This window comes from Vulpes lagopus, chromosome 12 (assembly GCF_018345385.1).
Source record: "Vulpes lagopus strain Blue_001 chromosome 12, ASM1834538v1, whole genome shotgun sequence".
NCBI classification, from domain to species: Eukaryota; Metazoa; Chordata; class Mammalia; order Carnivora; family Canidae; genus Vulpes; species Vulpes lagopus.
The window spans coordinates 48,154,075-48,176,606 of record NC_054835.1 but is presented as its reverse complement, the minus strand read 5'-3'; the positions used below and the strand labels follow the sequence as shown (position 1 = coordinate 48,176,606).

The 22,532-nt window shown below is 42.0% G+C and overlaps 1 protein-coding gene across 2 annotated transcripts in view; it reads left to right on the top strand.

Moving 5' to 3' along the window:
• PRKCA (protein kinase C alpha) overlaps positions 1-22,532 on the top strand; it is a 396,507-nt gene that overhangs the window by 141,069 nt on the left and 232,906 nt on the right. For both annotated transcript variants that reach the window (XM_041725456.1, XM_041725457.1), the window contains exon 3: positions 13,452-13,534. In XM_041725456.1, the coding sequence (XP_041581390.1) occupies positions 13,452-13,534 (83 nt within the window). The remainder of the gene's footprint in view (positions 1-13,451; positions 13,535-22,532) is intronic.

Sequence of the window (22,532 nt, the reverse complement as noted above, 5' to 3'; positions counted from 1 at the left end):
GATCAAGTCCCGCGTCGGGCTCCCGGCATGGAGCCTGCTTCTCCCTCTGCCTGTGTCTCTGCCCCCCCTCCCTCTATGTCTATGAATAAATAATAAATAAAATCTTAAAAAAAAATAAAGCCCTTTGATCTTAAAATTTTGGATAGCAAGTCATTTGTTAATTTTCTTTGCTATATTTTCTGGCATAAGATTAATCAATGTAACATACTCTTTTTTTTTTTTCTTTCTTTCTTCTCTTTCTATGCCTAATGTCCTTGTACTAAAACTTTGCCTTTGTCTTAATCTTTCCCCACACGCTCACCACTGTTACTGTGGGCACTGGAATCCCCTAGATGCTTTCGAATTTCCTTTTTGGAAACTTGTAGCCTCATTGCTTTGTAATTATGTTGTGTTCCACATCCCTGATGCTTTATTAGTTCCCAACATATTTGATAAAAGGGAGGTAATTAGTGTATTATGGCTTTTTCTGAATTGTCCTCCAAGATAAGCAGAGAGAAATGCTACATGAGTAAAAATTTACATAATAATATGAACAGATTTTTGTCACATAAACTCAACATAATCCTTCTAGAAAATAAAGGCATTTTATTTGTGGAAACTTTCTGCAGGTATTCATCTCAAAGAATTAAAAATGACCCCTGTGTTATGGCCCTCAAATTTCAGAAGTGACACCATACCACGTTTGCTTTGATTAATCCCTGCATTTCTAAATAAACCTAAATGTCTTTTTTTTTTTTTCCTAAATGTCTTTTCAATTCTGAGACGGTTCCCACCCCTGTTCCAATACTGACTGAAATCTAAGCCAAAATATGAAGCACTTTTCCCTAATTTACCCACAGGAGCTTTATAATTATATGACCAAAAAGGAAAGGGGGGAGGAGCAAGCACTGGATTCTGAAATGAGTGTTGAAATGAGTGTTCCAATATTTGGAACAACTTCATAATTTCCTTCTGTGAATCAGGACCAAGAGTAATATTTTCTCGATTGATATGAATCACATTCCTTTCCACCAGTGCTTAATTTCTCTGACCTCCTACCTGCCTCTGTAGTTTGCATGAGGCGGTCCGTGCCTATTTTCATATTTTACATAGATGTTGCTGCAGATGCTGTCAGATGACTGCCCATCATGTTAAAAAAAAAAATGTCCCTCAACCTTTTGTCCTTTTTTCAGCCTCAGCAACAGCATCATTTCTGCCACCAATCTTCTGTAAACTTGAGGCTGGGAGAAGAGACCTTCCCTCGGTGCTCCCAGTGTGTACTGGGAAGACTTTACTGTCCTTCGTGATCTTGAAATTACTGGTTTGTGACTGTTTACTAGATTAGCCTTGGACCTGTTCAAAGTACCTGAGCCTTACTGATCTTCATAGACAGCCAGGTCTGGGATGTAGCTACTGCTCAATAAATACTGGTTGACCAGACTATACAACGAATGCTTTCCATTCACTGCCTGTGTTTCTTTACCACCTACTTGCCCACACTCTGTTTAGTTACTATTTTTATAGCCACCAAAGCCACAACCTGGAGTCCCTAATAGGTTTGTCTCAGCTACTTCCTGACTTGTGAGAGAGGCTATGGCAAATTTCCTTTGTGAGATATTCCCACCTTTCCTGTTTCAAGGCGCTCAGCTGTCTGCTTGCCTTTCTTGTAGGCTGACCCTGCTGATTCCTCTTATCATCACTAAAGCACACCACCTCTCTTGAAAACTCACTTGGGATTGCCATCATCTCCCCCTGGGCAGCCACTGCCCTCAGAATCGTGCTTTATGAAATCCTAAAGTCCTCACATGCCTGCCAGCCTTCCTGGCCTTTAGGAGCTTCATAGAGATTTTTGAAAGGAGTGAATGAATAGATGAACATGCAACTTTACATCTGATCCATTTTCAAAATAAGCTATAAAATTACAAACACCAGGGAAGTAGGCCTGGCTCCTGGCCTTGACTTTCATTTTGCAACCAAATGGCTTGTTTGCTGAACAGATATGTGCTAAGGATGTTGACTCTTCATGTGACTGCCAAAACTTTGACTTAAGAATAAAACTGTAGCCTAGGATTAAACAGGAGCAGAGTAGAGGTAGAAAGGAATCCTGACCTTATTACCCATCCACCTAATCCCCCTAAAAAAGCTTTAGGGAGCCCAGTTTGAAAATGACTAAGTGGTTTCTTTGGAAGTCTTCTGATTCTGCTCTTCTCAGACTGTGATGTCTCAAATAGTAATATCCTCGTGAAGGTTAAGAGTTAAGGTGACTTCCTTGGGCTCTTTCTTGGTCCCTTGAGGATTTAAAATGTTAGTTTTCTGGGTGGTGTCATACTTGTGTGGAAACCTGTCATCTCACCACTAAAGATGGAGAAAGTCTTTTATGTACAATCCAGCATTGTACAAGCCTCGTTCTCCTGATTTGTCCTTGTTATCTTGAATGCAAATATCAGCTAGTATATTAAGTAGGACACACACACAAAGTCAAGGACTTTAATTTTGAGCTTCTGATGATACTTCTGTGTTGGATCTTTAAGAGTTCTGACTTCATTAAAGTCATTTATAATCATGAGCAAATGAATTTTTTTAAAAAAGATCTTATTTATTCATGAGACAGAGAGAGGCAGAGACACAGGCAGAGGGAGAAGCAGGCTCCATGCAGGGAGCCTGATGCGGAACTCGATCCTGGAACCCCAGGATCACGTCCTGGGCCAAAGGCAGGCGCTAAACCACTGAGCCACCAAGGGATCTTCATGAGCAAATGAATCTATACAAATGCCCCAGGGATTTTTTTTTTTAATGTTACGGTTTCTATTTTATATCAACAATTGAAGTTTTATTTTTTTTTATGTTTTGATTTTTTACTTATTTATTTAAAAGAGAGCATAAGCAGTGGGGAGGAACAGAGGGAGAAGGAGAAATAGACTGCCCGCTAAGCAGGGAATCTGACGTGGGGCTCTGTCCCAGAACCCTGGGATCATGACCTGAGTTGAAGGCAGGCTCTTGAACCAACTGAGCCACCCGGGCGCCCAAACAATTCAGGTTTTTAAAAACCACTTTTGCTTACAATCACCCATAATCTTTGTGGGCCCTTACTTTTCCCAGTGGAAGTGGAAACAGAACACTGATTCCTTACTTGAACTGCTCATTGCTGCTTTGGATTTGAAGGTCCCCTCAGTCACCATTGGTGACAGAGGTGAATTTCATGGGCACAGGTATGCTGTCCTAGAGAGCTGTCAGCGAAAAGTGACTTGAACGCCTTCCTACTTGTTGATATCACTTAATTGAAGTCTGAAGTTTATTTACTATGAATCCTTTTCCTGGACACTTCAGACTTTTTCTTCATAACTTGGGCTCCATTTGGGAAGTGGGGTGTTGTGGTTTTCTTGACAACACATAGCTCTGATTAAAACTTTCATTCACTGAATCTTTTTGAGAGACTGCCTTCTCTTCTATATTTTTTTAGGATTTTATTTTAGAGATCTAAGGAGCACGAGCAGGGGGAGGGATAAAGGGAGAGGGCCAAGCAGATCCCATGCTGAGGGTGGAGCCTGATCTGGGGCTTAATCCCACAACCCTGAGATGATCTGAGCTGAAATCAAGAGCCGGATACTTAACCTACTAAACCACCTAGGCACCCCTACATATTAGTTTTCTGAAGCTGTTCTAACAACCACAAACTAGGTGGCTTAACCCAAGTATTTCTCCATTTTGGAGGTTAGAAATCTGAGATTAAGGTTCTCAGCACTGTTGGTTTCTTCTGAAGACAGTGAGGGAGAATGACTCTCCCCATGTCTGGTGGTTTGCTGGCAATCATTGGAATTCCTTGGCTTGTGGAGGTATCAGCCCAATTTCTGCCTTCATCTTCACATGTGTGTCTGAATTTCCCCATTCTATAAGGACACCAGTCTTACTAGATTAGGGCCTGCCCTGTGCCAGTATGACTTCATGCTAATGAATTACATCTGCAAGAACCCTATTTCTAAATAATTTCACATTCTGAGATTCTGGAGATTAGAACTTCAACATACGAATTTAGGGCTGGGATGGGGGGAGGGGGTAACAGTTCAACCCATAACAGGATGAGTAATGCCTGAAATGATAAGATGACATTTTTATTTGGCAATTCTGCGTAGGAGAGAAGAGTAGAAATAATGTATTACACCGAGGGTGCTTCAGAGACTACCTAGAAAGACAACTTTTAGAGGATCCTAAAGTCTGTCTTATGAAAGAACTGAGACTATTCTTGACATACTAAGTGTAAAAGTAACTTATTTTTGAATTCTCTGCTCTGGTTTTTTTCTAACCAGCTCTTTGTCAATATTATCATGATAATTTCTCAGTGGCCTTTGATTAATGGCTGGGGTGGTGGGGGAGAAGAGCTCAACCACTGGGGTAAAAACCCATCTAACTTATTCTCCTAGCCTTTTATGATGGACATATCCAAACACCTGCAAACATAGTGAGAATAGACCATATATACCTGTCTCACAGCTTCTATAATTGTTGACTTGTACCAGTTTTGTTTCATCTTTTTTCTTCTTGCTGGAGTCTGTTGGAACAAGTTGGAGACATAATGTATTTCCACTTGTCTAAATTTAAGATAATAGATGTTATACTTTTGCTATATTAAGATTGAGAAAGGCATAACTATTCAGTGATAAATATTACAAAATATATACCCTGGCTTTTACATTATAACGAATTAAAGGAGGGAAAAAAAGTGGAAGATAAAGGGGATGGAGAGGCAGAGGAATAAAGAAAGGATATGAGATACCAACTCCTTTGTACATCTTTCTTTTAACTAGACCCTGAGCTTCCCTGTGAGCAGAAATGGTCTTGGCTACCCCTAGGCCTTCATGTATTGCCAGAGTATAGGTGTATAGTAGGTACCCAATAAATATTTGCTGGATAACTGAATGAAAAACGTATGAGTGATAATTCCCCAAAAGGCTTGCCCAGAAAGATACATAGATATGCTCAGAAAAACACATTTAGAGATGGAAGAAAGGAGAGACTCCATTTCATTGCCTCTTGTAGTCTCCAGAATAGTTCTTCCAATGCTGTCACAATGTAGCTTTTTTTACAACCTTAGTAAAAAAGAAAACAGATGTATCCCAGTTGAGCACCCACCCCAGGATGGATGAAATTAATTTATAAATTAGAAGCTTCCTCTATGCGGTAGGAGTCCATTCTTCATCTGGGCTGTGTTCTTACCATCTTCTCTTTTCTCAGAATTCTGGAGCTGAAGTTTCTTTTGCCTGCCATTCTGGGAAAGGTTTGGGGGTACTGTTAAACAAGTGGCATGCACTTTGCTGAGACTAGTTTTGGGGTCCCTAAAATTCAGACCGATGGTCTTAGACACGAGTTACCTCTGAGCAGAGGAAGCAGGTCATGCTGTCCTGGAATTAATGAGGTTTTAGGCTGGAAGAGGGATGGAAGGAAGGCCTCCTCCTAGAGCCCAGCTCACCTTCTTAACTCCTTGCAAGTCTCGTAGACCCCAGTTTGGGTCCTTTAAGACTGAAAAAAATAAAAGACCTGAATATATTAGAGTGAACCCTAATATAAACTGTGGATTTGGGGAGATAATGATGTGTCAGTGAGGTTCATCAGTTGTAACAAATGTACCTCTCCGTGGGGATGTTGAAAGTAGAGGAATCTATGTATGTGTGGGGACAGGGAGTCTACAGGGAATCTCTTTATTTTCCCCCTCAATTTTCTGTGAACCTAACTGCTTAAAAAGTCTTCGAAAAAATACTGCTGAGAGAAGTCTGGTATTACAGGCTTGATAAAGTCTTGGGTAGAATGGATGTAATTTATCAAAAAGGAAACCCGAAGTGCATGTTGGGTGGCCAGTGTTCAGATAGAGAGTCCTATTGCCAAGTTATTAAGGTTTTCTATGCCCTTAGGAACTTAAAAAGGAAGTTGGGTTCTTTCGATTTCAAAATCACAAAAACATGGCAGGGTCTGGGCTTAAAAATCAAGCCTTAGGATTTTCCTTAAAACACATTAGCCTGAGTTTTGTCATATATTTTTAAGGGATTTTTTTTTCTATAAAACATTTGGGCCTTTATACTAGATTGACTTAAGGAATTAAGACTGTTACTGATGTATATTGATGGTATCAGAAAAGTATATCCTGTTTCAGTTCTAGGTTGAAGAATATGAGAAAAAGTAAAAGGGAGGCTCTGTATCAAGGACCTGTTGACCTATGTCATTGTGGTGCTGTCATTATCAGTCTCCTAAGTGTGTGGCTTTTGGGCCATAAGGGGCCATATCTCATTCTCAAATCTAATCTTTACTCCTTGGCTCTAGAAGAATCGTTTATACCAGTGATAGCCCAACTGTTCTTGAAATTCATTTTCCCTCAACTTCCTCCAGTCCCCTAAGTCAGGGCTTTGTCCTCTCACTTCCCAGCTGCTACTTCCATTTCACCATCAGCCGCTGATGTGGGTGTTCCCAAGACTCTTCCCTACAACCTAGAGTTCATCCACCATTTTCTCTTCAGATCTCAGCTATGCAGACACCTCTCAGAATTTGGTCTGCATGCCCCCAGCTGCCTTTGGACCTCTAACCCTGAAGTTCTGCTTGCTTGCCTGACACCTCTATTTGAGTGACCCAGCAGCATAGGGTGCTCACTTTGCCCAGGCTGTGAATTTTGGGGTTCCAGTTCATTCTTATCTCTTGGCCTCCTTCATTTCCCACAACCTGCCAATTCACCCTTTGTCATTTTACATCTCTTTTGGCTGCAAGTACAGAAAATCCCATGTACAGGGGCACACACCATAAAAGCATGTGTGCTATGATCTTACATATGCAGGTATACTAAATTACACGGTATACATTGGAGAAATAGGTATATAGAGAGTATTTGAAAGGGTCCTTGATGGCTCACGTATCTGAAAAGTCTAGAGGGGAGTGCTGTGCCAACACCAAGATCTGGTTTCTTTTTCTCCTTAGTGTTACATGCTGTGTCCCCTTAAGGTTCTACTCTGAGCTGCGAGATGGCAACCCTGTTTGCCCAGTTGATCTGACCCAGTAACCAGGAGACGCCTTTTGTATTCAGTCTTTCTGCTTTCTCTAAAAATGTATCGCGAATCCAACCAGGAAGGAGCTCGCGCGCGCACACACACACACACACACACACACACACACACACACACACACAGTGCCATCGATAGGACTTGGTGACCTTAGAGAAGAAGAACAGGTTAAAGATGATTCTCCTGGGGGAGGGATGGAGAGGGATGAGGTGCCTGACCAGAAAGGGGAATGCTGGAGGTTTTGAGACTTTATCAGGAGCATGCGCACTAATTCTTAAAGGCAGAATCTGTGCTGCCTGAAGAATGTCATCCCTTCTGGTAATATGTGATAAAGCACATTTACTTGATTTGTTTTCATACAACTTGAACATGTATCCCACGAGAAGACTGTTTTCATTGTTACAAATTTGAAACCAATAATTTTCTTTGAGCATGCAAATATAACATAAGCTCAAATTTTCATGACTTTCCCTACAAAGCTGAAAGTGGTTCACTTGCCTTAGAGATTTTCATTTCATTGTATTCTGATGTGACGCTACCTTTCATTAATCCCTTCCAGCTAAGCAAAATTTAATTAAAACCACCTCACATGATGGCAACCATTCATGTATTTAAAAAAAGGAACTTGAGGAAACTCAGCTAGCTTCCAGTCTTCTGTTCTAAACAAAATTGGACGATTACCTGTAGTAGGTTTTTATTTCTTGATTTGGAGATTTGTTACATAATGCGTACCCTCTCCCATTCATTTTGGGTAACAGGGAGTTTTTATGCATATGTTCCATTTTATCAGACTCTGACCTGAATTTTGAAATCAGGTGGGTGATTTCACAGAGGGTGAAAAGGAAAAGAAATGATTTCTTGAAGAGAAACGGAAAGTGATAGATTTTTTCTCTTCAGTGCACATGGCAATCCATGTCATGTGTACATAGGGGTAGTCCCATTTTACACATAGATTGAGCATGAGTGTCACAAGGATTTGGTTTAAAAAAAAAAAAAAAAGCCTGAGCCTTCAGTCTGACAGTCCTGGTCTCCATCAGCATTACTGACAATCACCACTGGTGAGTGAGATGGGAGGGTTGGTGGGACACGTCTCTGGTCTCCAGCAGTCATGGGAGTACTCTGCTCTGAATTTCCCCCATGTCCCCACTCTATTTGGTCACTGACTTTATTAAAAATTTTATGCGATCGGAGCAAATAACTCTTTCTTGGTTTCATAACTAAGCTGTGAACAAAAATAACTACAGAAAATTCACATATGCAGGACTGCAAGGCTCTCTCATTTCTAATTTCATAAATATCATTCCAGGTTGATGAATAAATTGTGGTAAAATATACATACCCTAAAACTTACTGTTTTGATCATCTCAAATATACAATTGAGTGGCATGTGCATTGACAGTGCCTTGTGAAACCATCACCACCATCGATCTCCAGAACTCGGTTGTTCCAAATAGGACTCTACCCTTTTAGCGCTAACTCCCCACTCTTCTTCCCCAGCCCTGTTCTACCTTCTGTCTCTGGGTTTGACTACTCTGGGCACCTTGTATAAGTGGAATCATACAGTAATCTCTCCTTTTGTGTCAGCTTCTTTCTCTTAGCATAATGTTCTCAGAGTTCATCCATGTTGTAGCATGTGTCAGAATCTTTCCCTTTTAAGGCTGAACAATCTGTATGGATATATTGCATTCTGTTTATTCATCTGTTGATGGACATTTAAGTTGTGTCCAACTTTGTTGCTGCTGCTGTGAACATGGATGTGCAAATATCCGAGACCTAGAAGTGGAATCGTTGGAACATAGGGTAGTTCTGTGTTTGCCTTTCGTACTGTGTTACATTGTCCCTAGAGATGGACAAGCGTTCCGATTTCTCCTCATCTTCCCCATCACATGTTTTGTTTTAATAGCCTTCCTAGTGGGCATGAGGTGGTGACTAATCACCTTCAATTAGAATTTTCCCTCCTGTCAGAGCTGTTGCTGCACCTACTTGATTTATGTGTGATCCATGTTGGGAGCATTTGTAAGGAGCAGTTTGCGTTGACCAGCAGGTAGCTGTAGCTGATTCCTATATATGTAGCATCAATTCACCACAAGGTTTTTTGTTTTTTTAGTAAAGCTCTTTGTTTAAATAAAATAATGATAAATGTCTCTGGGTTTGCCACTTGCCGGAGATCACTCTGGAGAACATTCTCTGGTATCAAGAGCCCCAAGTCATCCATCTGCGTGATGACATTTGGCGCAGAAACCAAGCTCTCTACAGTTCCTCCAGGGGTGTCTAATGAGCCAAGACCATTAGAGTTAAATCAATTCTGATCAAATTCATGGGGGTACAGTGTCAGAAGGGAATGTTTCTCTCTCACTGAGTGTTTGGCTTTCAGATTGTTCTTGGTTGGGTTTTGCTCACTTTAATGAGCACAAGTGAAAACCACTGTTAACATCAACATGGCAGCATCAGCACCCACCTCTATATTTTGGAAGTCATTGTGCGTTCTTGAGCCAACAGGGGTAACTGTTATTCTGTCTTGGAAATCTACTTCTGACAGATGGTGAACACTCTTCCTTAATTTCCATTTAGCTTTACTTCCGTAAGTAAGATTAGCATGTGATATGGATCAGTTGATGAAGCACCCTCAATTTTAAAGCCAGATAATGTTAAGAATCACTATTTGGCCAAACCTGTGGTCTTTATTTATTTATTTTTGTCCTCCCACGTCCTTTGCTTCATGTGATTCTGCATTTCATGTGTCATCCATCACTGTTGGGTAGCATAAGCATATCACATAGAGGATTAGAGGAAGGCGATTTTGTGCTTAGAAAATAATTGAATGAAGATTTACTTTGTGACTTTAAGCTGCAGGACAGCTTCATATTTTAAAACCTATCATTTGGTTATATAAGCAGACATGCCCCGAAGTCTTGGGGAATGGGGCTTCATCTCAGTTTTATTGGCCAGCCTGTGCTTGCTTAAGCAAAGGCTTGTTTAAGCACCAATGGTCCAGCTCCAGGATAGGTCATGGAACAGAAAGAGTCTGCCCTGACGTGTGTGGCTCCGCTTCCTGCCTGCCAAGGTCAGACAAGCATGTTTGAAATGCATACTGGGTGACACAACTGCCTTACCCTCAACTCTTCCCCAGCTCCCCTGGCTCTAGATAGCATGATGAGATGAAGACGTTTAGAATTCCGAATAAAAATAAAAACCGTTCCTAATTTTTAGCCTGGGGAAACTATGCTGTCCATCTCCAGGTAAACCCAACACATTCTCTTCTATTATTATAGAGCCAATCTGTTCCTCATTCTTCAGCTACCCTAGCAAGACTTTCTCAAATGTTGGCAATATATTGTCTTACAAAATATGCATTACCCGATTTCGTTTGGAACTTGAAACCAAAGGTCAAGGTCCACCATCCGTCGTTTTGGAATCTCTGGTCGCTGCACAGCTTTCTGGGATGGCCTCTCCTTAACAAATGCTGTATGCAGCCAGAGCCTGCCAATGCAGGGCTCCTCTTCCCTGCCCATGGGGTGGGGACAGAGATGGGATAGGAGGACGGGGGATAACTGGGCTTTCTCTTGCCTTCCCATAGTCACCTAGATGTGGGCATGTTGTTCTTTCTCTGAAGTTCATCCATTCTGAATCTTGAATCTTTGAACAGGCTTTACAGGGTCTTTATCCTCCATATAGCTCACATGGATGAGCAGCTCTCACAGGACTCTTTTTTCCACCTCCTGTTGGGTGAATCTAATCATTTCTAGATGTGACTTTCATGTAAGGCAGGAGGGAGCGGGAGGTAGCTAAGGTAGGCCAGGAGGAAGTAATTTTGGGGGTAGGTGGGACTTTTTTTTTTTTTTTTTTACTGCTTCTGCAAATTATATACTGTATAGTGAGGGCCTGGAGCTTCTTGGGATAAAACTGGATATGAGATTTTTTTGAGGCATATGTTAGAAATACTTGTGGGTAGAGATTTATAAGTGCCTTTACAGGTAAATGGGAATAGAAAGGATGGATAGAAAAAACCATCCAAATGGATTTGATAAATACAGGTTTTCTTAAGTGTTCACCTGAATGCAGAGGTGGTTTAAAATGAAGAAAAAAAAAAAAAGCAACAAAAACCCCAGTATGTTGAACGATTAAAGAGGGAATCTGCTCATTTTCCCTTCAAAACATCATACCCATAATAAACTATGATGAGGAAATAATGCTCCTGTGACCCTTTTCCTTTCGTAATTTATCTTTCTAATTCTAGTGAGTGAGCAATGACTTTGTGCCTGGGGAGAGTGAGCAGATGAGATTAATTTGTGCCATCACAGCTCTGCTTTATTATCCATCCTGGAGAGGGTTGCAGTGGAGATGCTTTTAGCAGAAACATCGTGAAAAAGCTGCTCTGAGGGCTTGGAGGAGCTAAGTGCTGCCCTTTGCAGTGTCTTGGCACTGCTGAGGCAGTTGGGAGCTAGCTCTCTATGGCTTCACTGTCCTCTCCTGCCCTCCTGGTGGACAGGTACAATGGCCAGGGCAGGCAGCCAAGGAGAACCCTTTACTTGGGCATCTCTGCTTCCAGAAGGATGCTCTTCAAAACCTCTTCAGTTGTCCCTTCCTATGGATGGTTCTCTCCAATATCTGACTCTGCTTGCTCATACCAGACCCACATTTTTTTTTAAAGAAGTATTTTTCTAGTGACATTGTATTATGACCATCTTAAAAGGAAACTTTTAAAACGACCATCCTTTATCCATTACCCTGACAGGGCATACCCACATCTTCACCCTCTGGTTATTTTATAGATCTAAAACACACATATATGTGTACACACACACATATTTACATGTAATGTATTTATTTTAAGTGTAATTCCTTCCACATACTCCTTTTCTTGTCACCCATGTATAAAATCTTGGCATTGCCTCATATCTTTTCTGCTCCTGTCAATGGCTTAGGACACAGTGGAAGGAAGGGGGGAAATGATATTTTCTGTTTGGTAAACTATAGATATTGATGCATATTACATAGCATTGTGAGGACTCAGATATTGTATATGAAAGGGACTCATCAAAATGATAGGATGCTCAGAAGTATCCGGTCTGTTGGCAAGTCTAGTCCATTCTGAAATTTCTCTGGCATTTATTATTTCCGTTTCTTAGCAGACCAAATAATGATGGGCAATTACTTTCATTCGCAGACTAGACAAGAGGCTTCTAATTGGACCTCATGGTCCAAATCTGGTCCATTAAAGTCTTCCTGTTCCTACCATTTGGCCTTCTAAAGCACTGTTTTTGTGCATGTTACCCCGGTCAAATCTTTCAGTCGCTGCCAATGCTTATGAGAAACCTCTTGAATGTCTTCATGGCCACTCAAAGCCCTCTGCTTACATTCTCAGCATGAAGCTTCATACTTACTCTGCTCTTGGGATCTCAGCTCTCAGCAAACCTGCCATCTTCTCCCCTCTCACTGAAACAACTGACCCTCTTCAGTTGAATTTGTGGCCACATGTGCAAGGAGTTGTGGTATCGTTGAGGGGAGAAAAGAGCCCAGAGTCTGGGGAGCTCTAGCCGCCTTCTGTAGCATAAGATAGGGCTTACCCAGTATTTAGGTGGGCCTATTTTTTAGTGGGTTGTTCAACAAAGAACAGTGGTCATACCCTTCAGTAAACTTATAAGCTTTTGAAAAAGGATAGACTAGGTCATTTATTTTTTTGTGTCTTTCACGTTATATTACCCATAAAGCCCTTTAGGGGATTACTAATTGTAACAGCTCTTTTATTGATCCATCCTGAATGTTTATCAAAACCATGTTGAACTTACTGAAAATATTTGCCGTGTAGTAGATTGGATCAAATTGTGGGGACTCCCCTCAGCTGGTGACAACATTTGGAACAAGAAGGACATACAAGAAGGTGTTAAGGTGTTCACCTTTTTTTTTTTCTTTTTCCATTTCAAAGGGGTGTTTTCTATAGATTAGGTTTGTGTATCAATGAGTTCTTTGAATTCAGAATTCTGCTGAGGAAGTTCTGCAACCACATAGATATCCCTTTAGGTATGACCTGTTATGTTTTAATTTTCCCCACAGGGTATGATGTGTATAGATCTTGATATGCATGTGTGTGTGTATTGGTAAAGGACAGTGCAAAGTAGTTTAAATTTAGATTGACGCTTTATATCTTGGGAAACTGTCTTATGAACTCTGGCCCTGTTTCTCTCTCCCTCAACTTTAAAGAATAAACTAGTGTTTAGGTCTCTTTGGGCCCTGTCAGACATGGCATTTTATGGTTCTGTTATCTGTACGTCCACATAATACCAAGCTGAGTTGAATAAAATGCCTTCTGATTGCTGTTTGAGATTCTGTCTATAGTGAAATTAAACTGACTTCTAATAGGACATAGTCTTGTTTTGGACAACAAAGCTTGTGTGTTTAAATTACTAATTTCAGTTTTCTTTTTCTCTCCACCAGTTTGCTGTTTTGTGGTTCACAAGAGGTGCCATGAATTTGTCACTTTTTCTTGTCCGGGTGCGGATAAGGGACCCGACACTGATGTAAGTAGTCTGGAAGCTGTTATTTGATTTAATGGAGATTTGTGACTTCACCTTTTTTTAATGCCTGTACAACTGTTGTTTTGGCACATACCCTTAATGGGAAGACTTGCCAATGAGTCCTGTACAACTTTGACTTGTACTAATGTACAGATCTATAGTCCTTTTGAGCCATGGCAAGAAGACTTCAGGGTCAGAGGAGAATTTGTTAGCTTGTACTCTTCCACTCTGGGCAACCACATGGACTAAATTCACCAACTTTATAGTGAGAGCTTTCACAAACACAGTGTGGTTCTTTTCTGAAAATGTTAACAAATTTCACAACAAAAGTAAATCACCCTTTACCGTTCACCCTAACAGTTGGTTGACTAATAGGACTGTCCTTGCTTTTGGCCAACGTAACATGCCTCTTTCTACTTTGCTTTATGAGATCCTTTCTTTTCATTATGTATTATAAATGCTGCTGTTGATTTAAATAATTTAGCATCTGTTCCACTGAACAACTGATCTCTGAAGCTGCCCATGTGTGAACACGTAATTTTATTTGTGCCCTAATTCCGTCTGTCTCTAGTGAGCGTCTCTTGCATCTCTTGTTTACTGAAAAATGGGATCAGCAAAGGAGAGTGGGAGTCAGGAGGCCTGGGAAATCCCAATATCTAAAATATATTGAGTGGAAAATTGGGCTGTTATATGGAAAATACTTTAACAGGAAAAAAGAAATTTGCAGGGGAGGCCTGAGGAGGAGACACTTCTATTCTGAATTGCTTTTGCTGGATCACTTCAGTCACAAATACTTAAATTACGTGCTCCAAGTGTGATTCCTACCTTTGACTCTTGTTCCCATCAGGAAACACAGATTTCAAAGTGGCTTTCTCAGAGCAGGCAGGGCTGAATTCTTCCCTTTTCTGAAGAGGGCATACTCATGGTGAGCTCTTAGGGGTTCATATTTATGTTGTTTTATCGGACATGTAACAAAGGAACTTACTGTTGCACCCTGAGCACCTGGGAACATGCTGTGTTTTGGTTAAGAAGCTGGAGGAAGCCGTAGAGCAGAAGCCTTGGGCTCAGAGCCACCAATGGCCTGCAAAGGCTCAAAATGTGGGAGCTTCAGAGATAATCCTGTTTTCTGTCTTCACAGACCAGAAGGTCCACGTCCATGAACTACCCACCTATATACAAAAAAGTAGTGTGCTCCACCTGACCCTTGCACATTCCCCTTCTTTCAGGAATATTGTTTCCACATTTTTGGCATCCTAGAGGTAAAAATAGGTGTAGATAAAAAGTACCAGCTTTCCTGAAAGTTGGCCTCAAGCATCACATGGTGTTTCTTTGGCCACCTTGGTCATTATTCTGAATCCATCCTTCTGTTCTCCCATTTTAGCTCCAGCAGGAATGGGGTGTGATAGGGGATTGGCAGGCCATAGGGGTGTAGTTATTGCCTGACTTCTTTCCCTCCTTCCACTTCTTCATTCTTTTGCTTAAGTACTATATGTATTTTTTTTTGAAGATTTATTTGTTTGAAAGAGCACGAGCTCACACAGGGAAATGGGGGTAGAGGCAGAGAGAGGAGGAGAGAATCTCAAGCACACTCCCCACTGAGTATGGAGCCCAGTGTGGAACTCAGTCATATGACGCTGAGATCATGACCTGAGCCAAAATTACTAATTGGATGCTTAACTGAACCATCCAGGTGCCCCAAATACTTGTTATTAAGTACAAAGTATGGGGAAAGATAGGCATGGAAGATATCACTAATTAAAATAGGGTAAACGTTCTCTGAATGTGTTTACCTAAGAGACCTCCTCTAGGTGATCAGAGGCTTTCCCAAAGAAATGGCATTGAAACCAAGCTTCCAGAACAAGATAGGCAAGCACAAGGGAAACGTGCATGTGTGTGTATGTGCTAGGGCATATGGAGCCCCATGAAAAACCGTTCCAGGCCAAGGGAAAAGCAAGTGAGAAAGCCCTGATGTGGGAAGTTTAGTGTGTGAGAGAAGAAGAGCAAGCTGGTAATCAGATGTGTAGTTAAGGATTTTGAACACAATCTTAGGAGCAGTAAGGATCCTGAAAGAAGCTTTAAATTAGGAACAATGTGTTGATCCTTTTGGTATGGTAACAGGATTTCTCTGGTTTCCTTATGGGAAATGGACCAGGTTAGGGGGTGAGTGAAAATGGGGAAATACCAAAGGATGAAGAATCAGCATGGAGGGCAAGGTAGCAGAAGCTTGGGGGGGAGGTAGGAGAAGTGTGGATGGGCAGAGTGAACTCATTCAAGATGCATTGAGGAGCTGAATCTGGAGCCCTTGGCCATTGGTGGGGGATCAGGGAGATGGAGGTGTTGAGGAAAAACTCTCGGGCTTCAGGCCTAAACCTGTGAATGGATGGAGGCCATCAAGACCATGGAGGGAGAATGTATTGGGGAGTATAGGATGATAGGGCAGATCAAGGGTTTCACTTTGGACATGTGTAGTTTAAGTCGGGCATTGAGAAGACCGTTGTCTATGAATGCAGGTATGGAGGTTGAAAGTAGAGGGTATCCTAAAGATAAAGATTCCCCTCCTCTGGTTTTCGTTAGTTTTAAGCTTTGGGTGTGGATCATTTTGCCTAGAGAATGGGGTACATAGAATGAGAAGAAGAGATTAGGGTCCAGGAGAGAGCATTAGTGGATTGGATAAAAGAGGGAAGGCAAGACCAAGGAGAAGCAGGAAGAGAAGTAGGAGGAAGACGACCAGGTAGTGATGTTCTAGCAATTTCCTAGAAGGGCTGTAGGCTAGCTCTCTGCTTATGTCATGAATTCTATAAGCTTTCAATACTACACATAAAGAGTTGATATACATCCCAGTTCGTGCAGGACTATCATGTTTACATGGGGAAGTTTTGGGTTATGCCTGCTACAGATTAGTTCATGCCTGTTAAATTCTTACCCTGTTTTGATGATCGCTATGTAGCCACTCTACTCCTAGAACCCCAAGCCAGGCAGGAAGCCTTAGTGATGGTCTGTTGGTAAGATACAATGGGATGCACACCTGTGAGCTGATGTGTTCATTCTGAGGTTTTCCCTACTCCCTGTTGTGTTGACCTGCTATAGATGGTCTGTCTCACATCTTAATATCTGTGAAAGTGAAGATAAGAGAGGATTTTTTTTTTTTTTAATATGAGAGGAAAAAAAGTACTTGAACAGTCTGTGCGTTCTCTTCCAAGAAGAAAATTTGCCTTTTGGTTGTTGGGGCTTTGTGCAGCCGGGGCATGAGAAGTGTGTGTCTGTGTGCAGGGCAATTTTATTTATTGTACAAATCTGCAAGGTGCCCAGACTTAAACTGCACCAGAGAGGTAGTTGGAAAACCATAAAGGTGTCAGGACACAGAGCTGAGATGAGATGGTAGGATTTTATTTTATCTTTCTTGAATACATTTTAAAGTCCTAGAATTATAGAGCTGAAAGGAGTGGTGAAGACTTATCTAGGTTAACCTTATTTTTTAGATGAGGAGAACAAAGCATATAAAAGATGTAAATGATTAGGGGACACTGCAACAGGTCTCTTGAGTGTCCAAGAGGTTTGTGGATGATTCGAGGTTGTGAAAGGAAAGAAGGGGGGAGGGTCTTCTGTGGTGGCCTGATTGTCCTGTCAGTGGAGAAGTTGCTACTATTACCATGGTGTAATCCTTCAAAGTTCTGTTTAAGCATTTAGAAAAATGCTAACAGGCATGGGAAAGGCCAGTTAATGGAATGGAAGGATCAGGAAACACAAAATATGTAGTTTTTTTCCTCTTAAGTTGTATTTTTTCCCCCTGAAAATCTAAAAGTTTTTAGATTGAGATTTGTTTCATGTGTGGTGAACGCTTAAGATGCACACAGTTCACCTGCTGCTTAATGATGTCAGCTCCGCAGACCCCAGGGCATTCACACATGGGGACAGAGAAGAGGGACAGACCGTGTGTAGTGCACAGACACTGGACCTGGTCCTGAATCTTTAGGATGAAAGGACAAGTGCTGTGAAAAGTGTGAAATAGCACTGCCCCAATTACAAGGAGCCATATGGAAAGAGTTAAAAACTCTTTGGAACAGAGATCATCTTCAAGACTCAAGGAGCGGGCTAGCTGCAAGGATGCAGAAGTGTAGGGAAACTGAGGAGGTGAAGGGGTGTCTGGGTTCAACTGAAGGGTGGAAGGACCCCATCTCCCCCTACTGCACCCCCACCCCTGCCCCAGAATGGGTCAGGCCATTCTCAGCCCTCCTTCCCTACCCCCTCTGGATGCAGAGAGTTCTGTTGCCAGACACTCCCTCCCAATATGGAGATAAAAGCCAAGCATCTCCGAGACTTCAAGTGCAACCTCATGCACGCCAAGGACAGAGGAGGAAAACGTAAGACTTTGTGTTGGAAAGGCACTTTGAGCTGGTACAGGATTTGTGCTGCCAGGGGTGCGGCCTCAGAAGTGCTCTGCCCAGCACTCCTGCCCCGCATCTAAGATTTTGTAAGACGACAAAGAAAACAAAATCGTCCCATGTTTAGAAATGGCTAACGTCCCTTCTGCCCCAGCCCCGTCCCCACTAAGGCATAAAGTAGGACACAGACAAGCCTTGCCTTTTGGGGTGGGGTGGGGGGTGCGAGTCTGCTCTTGGGAAGAACTGACTGTGCTTCTGTTTCTTCAGCTGCCACTGATGCCGTGAGCTGATGTTTTTCTTCTTCCTTGCTCTGGCCGTGATGGGGTGAGGGGACCTGGGGGCTGGTCCCAGAGGGGCCGACTGCCTCAGACTCCTGCCCTTCACCTTTTAAAATTTCAGCTGCTTTGTCCTTCAGTCTGGAACTCCTGCCTGTTAGAACGGTCTCTGCTCAAATTACATCTGTTCGTGAAGCCCTCCCTGCAAGAGGAAAGCAGGCATCTTCAGGTCTTCCAGGATGTATGCATGTGTGTATTCATCCCCCCCCCCCATACTTTATGTGCCTTAAGGGGGAGAGCACTGCGAAGCAAGCCTTTCAGACGTTCCTCCCAATCTCAGTGCTGCCCTGAAAGCCCTAAACAAACACCCACACCTTTTCAGTACGTACAGTCTTTACAGGATATGCATACAACCACATGAATGTTAGATAACTCTTTCAACATGATCTTTGGAATATTTGCTCCGTGCACTGCATCTGTGAGCATTTGAGGAAGAAGGGAAGGCGCTGACCTGTTCAAAGGCTTAACACCTGCCCCCCTGCCCCCACCCTAGGCAATTCCCTTCCTGTACTTTTGTGTTCCTTTTGTTTGTGTTGATTTGCCTCGCACCTTTTCACCAGTGCCCTTGCCTGTCTGGGGAGAAACTGGACCTGTAGTAGTACCTGGTACTTCTGCTCTCTGAGCCATGCAATTAAACAGTATTCAGGAAATGTAAAAATAACTTCCTGGGTCATTAGTGTACCTCACCTGGGAAACAACCAGCATCCATGCAGACAGCATCACGAGTTAGCGAGTGCCTGCCAGAATGTTCAGAAGGGCATAAATGAAGAAATTAACTTGTTAAAAGGCCAGGGAAGCTTACTTCTGATCTGAGTACATCGTCAGGTCTGCAAAGACCGTAAAACTGAGTCATTGGGGGAAGCTCAAGAGCACTGACTATAAATGCTTAGAGTGAACCTGGAAACAGTCACATCAGTGGCTGTATAAGCCAAAAGTGAGACCTGGTGTGGGGCTGGGACCTGGGGAAGGCTGTATGTCCAGGTTGCAAGATTATTTTCTCTTCATTACAGCAGACTTGAGAATCCTCTCGTTCTCGAGTTCTTTCCGGTGTCTTAGAAACCGAGCAAATGAAAAAAGGCTGCTGAGTTGTTTAAAATTCAACATTTCAGAGGTTCATTTGTAACAAAACTCAAAACATTTAAAATAAACGTAGAAATTTAATTAGCGAATCTTCTATTTTCTCAAAGCACACTTTAACATTTAATATGGAAATAAGACAATTTTGTGAGCAAACCCAGTTCTACCTGAAACACTTATCTATTCCTGAACTGACAAAGGGAGATTTGTGAAAGGTGCAGGTGCTTAAAAAGTTGCATTTAAAATTCAGCCAAAGTGAGGTCAAAAGAGTTCTGCAGTGGGAATTGGGATTTCTGCCCTGCCAAGTCCCTGAAAATCCTTCTAGACCTCGGTTTTCTTATTTATTGATATGGAGATTGAACTTGATGGTATTTAAAGTTGTTTGCATCCCTAAATGGCATTCCTTCCTTGAGTACTTACCGAGGGCTTCATGCTATGAAGATATGAAGGTAAAGAACATTCTTGCCCTCCTGGTACACCCCCGCCTCCCCCCCCCCCACACAACCAAAAAGATGAGCCAAACATGCAAATAATGATACTCTCAAATAATGAGATTGCATAGGCTAGCTGCTGTAAGTGAGGAAGAAATAAAATCCTGTTGAGTGTAAGGTGCAACGAGAGAGCGACCACCTTATGGAAAATGGAAGGAAGGCCTCCTAGAGCTGTCTTAAGATTTTTAAGATTGATTTCTTTTCAAAATATTTCTTACAAACCAGTAGGACTGGCATTCTCCTGTTTCTCTTGCTAGCTTAAGGGAGTTCTGTCTCTTGCCAAATGCTGCTATCCAGTGGCACATAAACTCAGGTGACACATGTAAGCAAGAGGACCTGTAAAAGGAGCCCCTGCAAGGGAGAGACATGCCTGTCTTCTGTGTGGCCTGGTCCGATAGATACCCTGTAGACAAACCACGAAGGAAGCCTTTTGTGGGGTCCTGAAACCACCCCTTGTGGTCGCCCACAGGTACCATTCCTCACGTGCTGTGATGCCACAGGAAACCTTAAAACGGAGTTATTTCAGGGAAACAAACCCAACAAAAAAACTCCTGTGCTAATTCTGCTCTTCAGTGGGTGGATTATTTTATGTACCAGATTCACAGTAACAGAAGTATTTCCTCCAAGGGAAGGGACTCCTGCTACTTTTGCGCCAAATTAATTTAGCTAGGAATTAAAAATAGCCTCAAAGCCTTGCATCCGCAGTTCGGATGTACCGAAGGAGATAGCTGGGTGGTGGCACCTCCATTGTCTTTAGCTCACAAGTTTTGGCTCATGGGGGTGGGAGGGAATGGTGCCCCGGGGGGGGGGGGGGGGGGGGGGGGTGCTTTTCAACTCAATACAAAGGTTTAAATTGCTGGGATTCAAACAACTTTGGAACTCCACTCTTGGAATGGCATGTAAGGCCAGTAGCACGTTCTTCTCAAAATCTCCACTCTTGGCAAATTGTCAGCCTCTGAGAGTATTTGGGGGAAGTAGCCAAGTTCAGTGGAGCCAGATCTGAACCTGCAGTGATTCGGGTGAGTGGTACAGGGTTTGGTCCAAAAGGTAAGTTGATAAGGTTAGAAGAGTATTTTCTTGGGAGAGTTATAAACTGTTTCTAGACATCCGTTTTGAAGGAGATTTTTGCATATGAAGCTTATAGGAATCATCATGTAGTCCCTCAGGGGCACTTCCAGTTAATACCCATGTTGGTTTAGGAAAAAAAGTCCTGCACTGCTGCATGATCCTGCCTACACAGCAAATTTTTCATGGAGACCTCCTGTGTTTCTTCCTTTTGAAAAACAAGAGTTCAGCGCAGAGCCTGGCACAGAATGGGTATTCGAAAGAGATTTGTTGAACTAGAGTGGAAGGTCGTCTGATTATCTAATTTGACCATTAGTTGTACGTATCTGGGGTTGAATTATTTACTTTTATTTATACGTGGATTGTTAATCTCCCCAAGACCTATGGATGGGTATTTCATCAGCATTATTAGGGCTCCTTGAGAGGGACGGGAGAAACATACTTGATGGATGTTCCTACTTTTCACAAGCCATTTCAAATCATTGTCTAAAGTAGTATTGCAACTTTAGAAAATGGTGGACCTGGGCCATAGCTTTTGACTGGTTAGGATAAGAATTGGTACAATAGCTTCCTTATTACTTTTCTTGACCTGTGCAAGGGCTTAGTAATATCAGACAGTTCATGATTTACAAACAACCAGATTAACCTGTTCCTGAGAACCTTTGTTGGTGATGTCTAAGGGACCTACTACTAGAGCTGAAATCATTGGAAGCCTGGAGCTAGAAATTCTGCTGTATAAGTAGTGACATCTTCATGATATTACCTATAGTATACTTAGTCTGTCTTATGTCTGGTGCTTTCTTTGTATTCACTAAATGCCACCATTAAATGCTCCTTGGGTATTTATTATTGCCAGGTACTGCGGGGTACAAAGGTTGAAATACAGTCCTTGTCTTCAAATAGCTTATTCTTAGTTGGAAGTCATGCACACGAATAAGCATTATTCAGATAATTATTTTAGTGGCTAGCATACATAAATATACTAGGCATCTATTAATTCCATTATATAAATGTGAAAGTCGAGGCTGAAGGTTGCCTAAATGACTTGCTGTAAATAGTTGATTAAGCTTTGGACCAAGCCTCTGCTTCCAACCCTGTTCTCTTTCCTCAATATCAAGTGGGTCAATCAACAAAGCCACTTAAGGGGCAGGTTTTCTGCCAATGAAAATTCTCTATTTTCATGACTAGAATCTGGAGTCAGGGTGACTGAGAAATTTTAAAATGGTAAGAGAAATTTGAAATAAGTTCCACAGATATTAATAAAAAACATTCACAAGTGAGGCTGACAAAGTGAACTAGTGAAGGAAGAGCATGTAGGGCTGATGATGGGACCCTGTGAGAGCCTAGAGTGGTTTGCAGACTTAGTTTGGGTTTTCCTCAAGAAGGTGGAAGGTAGTACTTTCCAGAACTGTAGGTTTCTGGAAAGATTTGTTTTAAGTGGCTTTACCCTAAGCTGAAAGCCAGCCCAGAGAGCTTTTTGGCTCATGCCTGAGGCTTGTTCCTGGATTTTAGTGAGTCACTCCCTTTTACAAGCTGAAGTACGAGTCCCATTCAATTAGCTGGTACCTTCCTCACCTTGGCTGTTTTCTGCTTAATAAATTTCCAGCAGGAGACTCTGTAGACAAAAAGAGAAAGAACATTTCTTTGGGGC